Consider the following 11,235-nt stretch of genomic DNA (forward strand, 5'->3'; position numbering starts at 1 on the left):
CACAAGCGTAATTCAGTTTTTGACTGACAGTTTGTTTCATTTCTGTAACCAAAAAGGAGCCAAAAACAAAAAACAACTGAAACAAAGTTAAAGTTCATGTTTTAATCATGACCTAGAGACACTGCAGAGGTGTAAATTTATAAATTTAATCATGCAACACAACGTGCACTATTGTTCTATACACAAAGACAAGAAAACATTCACACATATATGGACACCCCTATGCTTGAACATGGTGTTCGTTATTGACAATCCATGACAAGCACAGAAGTCCAATAACAAAACACCACTCAGGTTCAGACCAGGGGGGCCGTACCTCCCAATCACACCCCTCCAGGTCTCACTGTCCTTGCCCACATGAATATTGAAGTCTCCCAGCAGAAGGAGGGAGTCCCCGGAGGGAGCGCTCTCCAGCACACCCTCCAAGGACTCCAAACAGGGTGGGTACTCTGAACTGCTGTTTGGTGAGCTACCACACACAACGGTCAGGAAGGCGGAGGAAGGCTAGCCTCTCGTCCACTGGGGTAAACTCCGATGTACAGGTGCTGAGCTGGGGGGCAATAAGCATGCCCACCCCTGCTCGCCGCCTCTCACTGCGGTCAAGTCCAGAGAGGAAAAGAGTCCGACCCCTCTTGAGAGGACTGGTACTAGAGCCCAAGCTGTGTGTGGAGGCCAGTCCAACTATATCTAGTTGGAACTTCTCGGCCTTACAGATCAGCTCTGGCTCCTTCCCTGCCAGAGAGGTGGTGGTATTCCATGTCCCAAGAGCTAGTTTCTGTAGCCGGGGATTAGAGCACCAAGGCTCCCGCCTCTGGCTGCCGCTCAGCTCACACTGCACCCGACCCCTATGGCCCCTCCCACAGGTGCTGAGACCATGGGAAGGGGGACCTATGTAGCCTCTTTGGGCTGAGCCCCATGGGTGAAGGCCCGGCCACGAGGCGCTCGCCAGCGAGCCCCACCTCCAGGCCTGGCTCCAGAGGGGGGCCCCGGTGACCCACGTCCGGGTGAGGGAAATGTGAATCCATTATTTTTATTCATCATTAACGGTCGATGGACCATACCTAATCTGGTCCCTCACCTAGGACCTGTTTGCCATGGGTGACTCTGCCAGAGGCATAAAGCCCCAGACAACATAGCTCCTAGGATCATTGGGACGCGCAAACCCCTCCACCATGATAAGGTGACGGCCCACAGATCGGTTCCTCCGTTTTGAAACAAGTGAGGCCGACCAATACCAGACCACCATCTCCGTGAGGAGACGCTGACCAATAGCAGAATTGTAGTGGTGCGTTGCAGGGACAGCAACTGATAATAAGTGTAATTACCTAAAAATGCCTTCAGATGGAGATGAAACAACACAAATACAGCCAAGCCCCTAGGGTCAAGACAGTTGTTTTTGTCGCAAAACCAGGAAAATACCATAAAGAGGGGATGAAAAAACTATTCCGCGTCACGACATGAAAATAACTTAAATCAGGGAAGTTGTAAATGTACATATACATACATACGTATTAATATAACACACTCATTTTTTTCTACAAATGACATAAAATTCACTTTCTGGGGGGAATGGTGGCAGAAACTTCTCCTTTCTTGGCAGTGGATATCAACTACTTTTTAATAGGCCAAAAGGGAAGCAGCACACACCTTAAGGTAATATTGACTCATGGTTTTGTATTTAAGACGATCTCCGTGTGTGAGTGAGTCAGTCTGCACAAGTCAAGATAATGTTTGTTACATTGTTTGATTTTTTTTTTTTCCCCCCTCAGGAAATTTTACTTGAGCACGAAATTTTCTTCTAAAGGTGTATGTGTGTAAGCAGGCATGGCTTCACTGGGACAGATCATCTTTTACGTGTGAGTTTCTTTACGATTGTATTTACTGTAACCACATTTAAGCCAAAATATAATCAATAATGGAGTCAATCGGACTTACTTTGGAATGATGAATCTTAGATTATTACTACGGCTAGATCAAAACATTATCTCTCATAATTGTGTTGTAAGAAAGCTCATTATGTGTGTGTGTGTGTGTGTGTGTGTGTGTGTGTGTGTGTGTGTGTTGTGTAGCATGATCACGCTCATTGTTGTCTTCGCAGCGCTTATCATTCTCATCTTGTCCTTGACACTCCCAGGTAAGACTTTTATGGTCAACCAAGGAATCTTTAATATGTGTCTTTTTTTTCCACCACGACACTGCTGTGTTTAGAGCAAAGCTTCTCAATTATATTTTGCCAAGCCCCCCACACCCTCCCCCCTTCCCCACAAACACACACACACCACGCACTGACTTTAAATAAGATTTTTGTCATAAAAATTGTATAAGTATAAAACCAACAGTATAAGTATAAACCAACAGTATATCAATTTTAACATGAACAAAAGAAAAAAAAACTGATAATTGTTTTTTACCACTATAGGAGCCATTGTTTATTTTGTGTGACAGTTGCATAAATGGTCACTGGTTGGCGATATAGGCTGCTGGGGTAGGTATAGAAAATGCCAGTAATAGCATATTTAAAAACAGGTGTGGGGGCTGCACGGTGATGGGTGACGAGGAAATAATACTCGTTTTACCGCTACCGCCAAACACTCAATTCTACCGCTGAACACTATTCGCTACTCTCTGGACGCACAATGTTACATGTAATACCCTTCATTTTGCACCATTTCAGCTTTGCTATCAAAATTCATTCAATAGTATTCACCCCAGCCTGGAGTATTGTGGAAACTGTTTAAAATGTAAATAAATTGGAAACCTGATTCATCTTGTAGTGTTGGAGTTCTCAAGAAAGGCCATGGACTTGAGACCACTTTTTAAGAGTCTTGGTGTCCTTATAGTTATGGTCTCTGTCTTGTCCCAGTCTTGGACAGGGTGGACAAGGGATTGTTGATCATCCAGTGAAAATAGGCCAACATGCAGAATGCAGGTGCTGCACTAGCTTTCTGATGTCAGTTGGACTGCCAGTTCCCCACATGCAGCTGAAGACGACTGGAGAAGCAGCGGCCCCGAAAATTTTGAATATATGTCGACAGACCCATCACTAATTAAGTTTGTTTGCCAAAAACAAGAGAGTTTTTTTGGTGCTGTTTTGTTTTTCTTTTTTTTTTTTAATATATTTATACCATTTTGGTCTTATCTTGTTCTCAGCCTCAAAAAGTCTTGGTCTTGCCTTGGTTTTCCCCTCCAAATGTCCTGGTCATGTCTCAGGTTCAATAGACTCCATAAGTGATCTCAATTAAGTCTTTATAACACTCATTCCTTGTACTGACACTTGAGGGACCCCTCCTAGTCACATGTTGTAATGACCACAGTACAGAATGTGTTGACTTGTGTGTGTGGTTTACGACGTCCCTGCCCTTTGTTTTTTTCACCTTACGACATGGACCGTGACGTTGTTTTTTTTGGCCCTTCTTAACGCCATTTCTGTCACGTTCTGTCGGGTCTTTTCTTTTGTGGGTTTATTTTTGTGAAATGTCAGTTCAATTCGGGCTTAGGCTCATGTTCTTAAGTTCAAGTTTGTTTCCCCTCGTGTTTGTCGTTAGTGGGATTTGTTCATCCTGTCATCCGCGTGTTCCAGTCACCCATGTGTTCAGCCAATCAGCTCCCCTTGCCTCTCGTTTCCTTCGAGCTGTTGCCTGTTGTTCCTGATTAGTGACTTTAGTATTTAAGCCTTGGTTTGTCAATGCTAGATGTCGGGTCATTGGTTCTTTCTCCGCTGTCTTGCCGTCATTCTGTTTTTCTCCTCCTTTTTCTCCTCCTTTTTCTCCTGATTTGCCTTGTTTGTATCCATTTTTTATCCTTTTTTGTTGAACTTGGTATGATTTCTTCCTGTTTGATCAGTTTTGTAAATATTCTTTGTTTGAACCACATCCCTCTCAGTTCCTGCATTTTTTGGGTCCACCTTTCCCACACCCCCCATCCCCATGTCTCAAAGACATGACAAATTTTTTCGCCTTACAGTATAAAAAACAACAACTTCTCTTTTCAAACATGGCGGTCAGTGTCGGCACGTGATAGTCATGTCTTACGTCACCACACGCGTCACGGCCTATGTCACTACAATGCTGGTCTGCTATCGGTCGATGTTACGACTCCCTAAGATACTGTTCTGCTATTGGTCAGCGTCAGTGAGTAACTAAGATACTGGTGTGCTATTGGTCGGCATCACTGTCAAAATGGCAGAATGTTAATAATTTGTTCTCATGTGAGTGCTCACAATATCGTATTTATTGTGCATTCTAACTTAGTGCTTAATTCAAACTTTAATTGGTTAGCCATGGGTCCCAGGATTGCTAGTGATGTTAAATAGAGAAGTAAGTAGATGATTAGTCTGGAACCGAAGCTGGAGATAATCAAGAAATGTGAAGGCTAGGCTAGGCTAGGCTACCCTCACTAGGGAATAACAAGCTCGTTAAGTCACTCAAAAGTGAATAAATCATTTCTATATTTTTTATTATAATTTTATTTAATTTTATACATGTATATTATATATAAGTAGCACTTACCATACTATTTTGTTACTGATTTTTTATATGTGTATACAATTTTGACGTGTTTACCTGGGGTTTTACACGCATTAGCTAATTCCATAGGTTCCTATTGCCCGTCATACGACAAATTAGCTTCATGATCCCAACCATGAAATGGATTAATCTCGTAAACCGGCGGCCAACTGTAATACTAACTGTAATTGTATCTATATGTAATTACTATTTGTACCTTTGCCCATGTGTCGCCATTTTGGAAGACCCCACCAGTCCAGATCTCTTTTCGAGGGTAAAGAGTTGGTTTTAGAATTGAGGTTCGAATTGTATGTGTGCGTGCGTGTGTGTGCGTGTGTGTGTGCGTGTGTGTGCGTGTGTGTGTGTGTGTGTGTGTGTGGGGGGGGGGGGGGGGGGGGGCTGGGAAGCCATATCTCAGTGCAGAACTTTTTTGTGTCTTTGTCCATGAAGGTGGCTTGTCTCTGGTTCAGAGCCTCAACAGACTTCCTGTGGCCAACCTTGGCAAAGACCACATACTTAGTTGTTTCCTGGTCCCAGATAATGAAGAAAGTACGCTCAAAGAAGTGTCCGTCACATGGGAGAAGGAGTCGCTGACGGGAATCGTTTATCACTACGAGGATGGTGCCGAGAGCAACAGCGACCAAAACTCACAGTTCATCGGCAGGGTAGAAATCTTTAGGGACATTTTGGTGAAAGGAAACGCCTCACTTCTGTTGAGAAGAGTGCGACGCAGCGACGCAGGCAAGTACACCTGCTCGCTCAGCCACTCGGGAGGCAGCGGGAAGGTCAACATCATCCTCAGGACAGCAGGTGGGAAAACTAGACATTCCAGTCGCACTGTTTGCTTCCACAATCCAACCGCAGGAATATGCAAATGGAAGTAACAGCTTTTAAAAGTCAACAATGTTCTGTAACAACTTTTAAAAAAAAAACACTACTATAATTTCTTATTGACAACGTGCACTCAAATGTTATACTGTATTCAATTCAATTATGAATAGTACTCTATTTTTCTGATTGATATCTACAGTACAGTACAGTAAAAATGTATCTCAAATAAGTCGGCTTAAATTATTTTGTCGACTCAGTCAAGTTTATACGTATAGCCCTGAACAAAACTCCCAGAAGGGGAAGGAAAACTCAAAAACCCCATCTGGGGAATAAAAGAAACCGTCAGAAGGGACCGCAGGAGGGAAGGAGCCCCCTTCCAGGTTCAACAGATTGCTCTAGATGCTGACTGCTTAAAAACATTGTGCCATGTTAGGCACTAACTGTCCAGTGCAAAGATGCATTGACAACAGGCGAGGCCATTGGGTAAGATCCTCCTCACAGTCTGGCCTAGTGGGTCCATCCTAACAAAAGCGCCGGAGAGGAGGTGGTCCATCTCAAAACACTTTGTATTACCATATGTGATGTCTCGAAACCTTTGATCATAAGATGCCGTTTTGTTGGCGAGCCTGAGCACCGAAAAGAAGACCGCAGGATCCCAATGAAGAATGTATTATACTGTATTTGTGTGAGACACTTTGTTTCAATGCACTTCCATCATTTTAAAGGTATACTTTGCATATTTACGCCACTGTAGTAGTTCAAAACTAATACTTTGTCCAAAACAAATTTGATTCCCATCATTTTTATGTACATTTAATGAAAACAAAAACGATTTTAAAATCAAATATTTTGCTGTCAAGTTTATCAAAGCTGCACTTGAATGCACAATGATACAAACTGTAAATTGAACTACAGCACTTAGCTAAAATGTTCTCGTGTGCACAAGAGAAATGCTTTACTGCATTATTTGTCTATAAATCCTCCGGGTTGTCTAATGTATGTAAGTTGTCCAGCAGTGAGGTGGAGTCATTTCTGGAAGCTTCTGTAACAGCTAGTGACCACTGCTGGCAGAAACAATCCCTGCAGTTGATTTGGAAAAAACAAAACAACCTTTCCTTTAATTGCACACACCAACGCCGAAGTAGGATCCTATTACGAAATAAAGATTAGTTGACTAGAAATAAAGATTTTTATATTATTTACTTATTTATTGTTGTGTTTATGTGGCAGTTAATCGTTAAATATTGTGACAAACCACTTTAAAGTTTAGATTAAGGATTTTCAAAACAATAAATTGATTTGGAGTCCCAGGTCATTAGCCTGTCAGCCCAATTTCATAAAAGTATTAATGAATAAATTGGACATTAACGTTTTAAACTTTCAATTGTTGATGTATGAAGTAAGACGCATGCATGCTTGACTAATGTTGGCGCGCGGATGACTCTCATTTCACGTAACATTTCAATTTGCATTGCCAACTCAAATCCAAAGGTTCAGATCCACGAATGCAAAGGGTTAGATCCACAAATCCAAAAGTGAGATTCATGCAAAGATGTGAAGTCGTGTCTCGCGATGTCATAGTTGTGCAAGCGAGTTTTGTATTCAAAATGCCTCCACGCACACGACTTTGTGACAGCGGTCTTACTCCATATAAAAACAGCACTTCTGTCATCACTTGCATCACCCATATCTGCCCCCCCCACCCCCCCCCCCCAAAAAAAAAACTTGCCCAAGAAAACTACAATCTAACTTCTATCACCTTAAACCAAGCCAACACCAGATAATAAGGTAGACAAGCTTATGACAAAAATTACTTAAGTCAAACCTACAAAGCCAAGCACGCATACATCAACACCTATGCTCTTTGTTGGTATAATACAGTGCTTCTCAAATAGTGGGGCGGGCCCTCCTGGGGGGGCGCGACGTGATGCCAGGGGGGGGTGCGGCTGAACCCAGGAAAAAGGCTTTGTTTTTGTCATGTGGGATGTAATTGCAATAAAGATATAATTTTCATCATTTTCTTTTAGTTTCAGGCACTTTGGTGCACGTGCTTCTTTTTTTTCTGTTTTAGACTAAGCTATAACTGCATAAACACGATAAAAATAATTAATAGTTGTTGAAAGTTGATTTTTATTTCGTTTTTATGCTGTTAATGTTAAAAAGGATAAATGTGTAGGTATACTTAAACAATTTTCATCAATAATAATCTTACTTATATTCAGTGCATCGACTGGGGGGGGGTGACGCGAGAAGTTTTTTCTTTTCTAGGGGGGGCCTGGCAAAATATAGTTAAGAAACACTGGTATAATAATAGGTATGTATGCTTGCTGCCTGTTTTTTAGACTGTGTTTACATTTATATGCGCCCAGGTATATGGAAGTTTAAACATTCCTCAGAAACTTTTAAGCCTTAAGGGGACAGTGTGTAAAATGTAGATTTTTTGTTTTACTACGGACAGCAGGAGGTGCTTACTATAACAAACATCGCCACCTCCAGAGAAGTACCAGCCCCCGTGAAATATAATTTAATGATAACTAGACCTATGATTATATTTAAAACATACTGTTGGTCATTAAGAACACATACATCTGCAAATTATTGAAATTTACAATCATTTAACGTACCTTTTTAGTGAAAAACGTTCTAAATCTTACACACTGTCCCTTTAACTTGATGAGATAACAAACCATTACCAGAGATCACAGCTGACACTGGTGGTGACGATTACTGAACGAAATAAAATGACTGACGAAATTTACATTACCGTTGGTCGTCAGTCCATTGTTTGTAAAATAGTTTTGGTGGTCCACCTCTTCTTGTTCCGTCTCGTTCGACCCGACATGGACGTAGCACCCATGTGTTGAAAGTATAATCATCAATGTGAAGTTCTGTATATGAATATAGAAGTAAGAAGCGTCAGCTCTTACAATGCCTTTTTCAAAGTGAACTAATACTTTACTACTACTCAACCTCACATGTAAATTAACGAAGCCTTCCTTTAACTCAAAACTAATTTTCTGGTTCAAATCGGTTTTGTTACACCCCTAGGATTTACACACAAAGTGCTCCAAGTCTTTTATAGCTCGGGAGGGCATTTAATGTGATCAGCTCCCATTAGATCACCTCACAGTTTTTTGTGTTTAGATTTGTATCGTCACATGAAACAACGCATTTTTATGCTGAATTCAATATTTGTTTCTTACCTCGTCATCAGCTTTCACTGCACCCATGTTTACGTTGTCCAACGGGGTCCTGACAGCGGAGGCGAGCAGATGGTTTCCCAGGCCCAACGTGACTTGGCTGGATGCTGACGACAATGTTCTGCAAGGGAGCACAGACTTCCAGGAGAACTCTGCCGGCATATTTCGAGTAGTTAGCACACTGCAGCCGGTCAACCTGAGTGACACTTACACCTGCCGGATTAAGAATGATCTTGTGATGGCTAACTCTGATGCCACTGTAACAACAGGTCAGTTACCCAGTGAATGGAACATGTTACATTTTGGTCCATTCATTTACAAAACCATAGGAGGATGTTATGAATAAGTTCCTTTGACGTCTTATTTTGCAGGCACTGATGTTACCAAGGAAACCTACTTTACTTACAACACCGCAACAGCCCTGCTAGCGTCATATTTTAGAATCATAATGTGTGTCTTTTGTGTTTATGTGCTGTAATGCAACACAAATACTTGACAATTTATTAGACGTTATGCACCACATAGATATTGTAAATATAAAATAATTGAAATATTTCTGGTGGTTGCGCAGTGAATAGCACGTTCACCTCACAGTTAGAAGGTCCCAGTTCAAGTTCACCTGCCTCCGGCCTTCCTGTGTGGAGTTTGCATGTTCTCGTGCCCGTGTGGGTTCTCTCTGGGCACTCTGGCTTCCTCGCATCGAATCTGCGTATTACTTATTACATACTCCTGTAGTAAATAGCGGTTTGTGTGGCATTTGAAGATTCACTTTAACTGATTTTTTGTAACCTTATATCTGTCACTGGATACTTAACCTGTCTTTCCAGACTATAAGCCGCACCGGTATGTAAGCTGCAGCATCAAAAATTGAGCAAAAAAATAAAATACATTTTGTCACGGATAAGCTGCACTCCGGCTTCCTCCCACCTTCCAAAAACACGCATGGTAGGTGTATTGAACGCTCTAAATTGTCCTTAGATGTGATTGGGTGCATAATGGTCGTTCGTCTCTGTGTGCCCTGCGATTGGCTGGCAACCAATCCAGGATGTCTCCCACCTACTGCCAGAAGTCTGCTGGGATAGGCACCAGCAAGCCTGCAAACCCATGTGAGGATAAGCAGCTAGAGGAAATAAAGGGATCTCAAAGTACTGCTCAAGGGTTAATTTGGGAATTTATTTTTCTCTTTTGATAGCAGTGCATCCATAAAATACATAGATGTACAGAAGGATTGATTTTTCAATTGACAAAAATACACATTTTTTAAGTGACGATGTTTGAACCCCTTGAGCATGTGTCAAACTCAAGGCCTGGGGGCCAGATCCGACCTGCCACATCATTTTAAGAAGCTTGTGTAATGCCGATATAACGTCAAGTTTCTGGCTAAAATACCAAACTAGCAAGTTGTCCTCAACTTTTAAAATTTTGTGAAGAAAAAAAAATCCTCCCAATAGAAACTGCACATCTCTTCGGTCAGTCAATGTCCCCTGAGAAACTGAGAATACTTCTCCAAATTAAACTAAGGCTTTGTCACGGGGTGCGCGGCGGGTGTGAAAGCCGGTGTGGTTGTGGAGGAGGAGGACCCAACAGCAGGAGGGCGTCGAGACAGGGGCTTCATGTAATCCATATTTATTAAGGAACGGGAACAAAAGCGGGAAAAACAGGACGGCAAAAATTCTAACTAAGGGCGCGTGCAGGCTGGCAAAACAGAAAACAAACACTACGTGCAGGCTGGCAGGAAAACACGGAACTGAGGGACGATGGGCAAGACGGGACTACAAGACGACTACGAAAATAGGACAGAGACAATATGACAATGATCCGACACGGACTGTAACGAAAACTAGGTTTAAATACATTCACACTCTAATCAGACAAACGCACAGCAGCTGGGCAGGGACAATAGGCAAAGGGAGCGGATTGGAGGACGCGAGGGGCAGGTAACGCCGACAGGTGGACTAAATCAAAACTAACGCAGGGAGACACGAGAGGAGCAGGAACCATATATGAAAACAGAAAGGAACAGAACCCCTCAAAATAAATCCACAACCCAAAATCCGACAAACCATGACAGGCTTGTATGATCAAGAAAAAACATTGTGTGGAAAATGTCATGTATCTTTTATTTTATTCACTATTTTCACCTCCTACCGGAACAGTGCTTCTCAAATAGTGGGGTGGGGCCCCCTGAGGGCGCGAAATGATGCGGGGGTGTGGATGACCCCAGGGAAAGTGCTTTTTTTTGTCATGTGAAGTGTAATTGCATTACAATAAAAGTTTTCCATCTTTTTTCAGGCATTTTGATGCAATTTTTTTCTTCACAGTTTTAGACTAAACGGCAGGCTGTAACCGGCATAAATGCTGTAAAACAATTCACAGTTGTTGAAAGTTGATTTATATTGTTGTTTTTTTTTCCCCTTTTGTGATGGATACAGATTTAGGTATACTATACAGGTTTAGGTATACTTATAAAAATGTTATAGATATATTATTTATAGTCATCGAGTGGAGGGGGGCACGAAAAGTTTTTTCTTTCCTTTGGGGGTCTTGGCAAAATATAATTGAGAAGCACTGCACTAAAGTGACACGTAAAAAAAGCCCACACAACTCCACATGAAAAAAAACTGTGTTTGTGTGTAAAACATTGTTAATGTTTAATAAAGAATGCAATACAATGTGTACACGACTGGTGTGAATATTTG

At 41.9% G+C, this 11,235-nt stretch overlaps 1 protein-coding gene across 1 annotated transcript; it reads left to right on the top strand.

Moving 5' to 3' along the window:
- The first annotated feature begins 1,718 nt into the window (after window positions 1-1,718).
- On the top strand, window positions 1,719-11,212 carry LOC148423205 (V-set domain-containing T-cell activation inhibitor 1-like). Its single transcript, XM_088414755.1, has 5 exons — window positions 1,719-1,856; window positions 2,070-2,134; window positions 4,956-5,315; window positions 8,551-8,805; window positions 8,908-11,212. The coding sequence occupies exons 1-5, from the start codon at window positions 1,825-1,827 to the stop codon at window positions 9,012-9,014; spliced, it is 819 nt and encodes a 272-aa protein (XP_088270881.1). The 5' UTR covers window positions 1,719-1,824; the 3' UTR covers window positions 9,015-11,212.
- The last annotated feature ends 23 nt before the right edge of the window (window positions 11,213-11,235 follow it).

This window comes from Hippichthys cyanospilos, chromosome 5 (genome assembly GCF_059441005.1).
Source record: "Hippichthys cyanospilos isolate Australia breed blue-spotted pipefish chromosome 5, RoL_Hcya_1.0, whole genome shotgun sequence".
Classification (NCBI taxonomy): domain Eukaryota; kingdom Metazoa; phylum Chordata; class Actinopteri; order Syngnathiformes; family Syngnathidae; genus Hippichthys; species Hippichthys cyanospilos.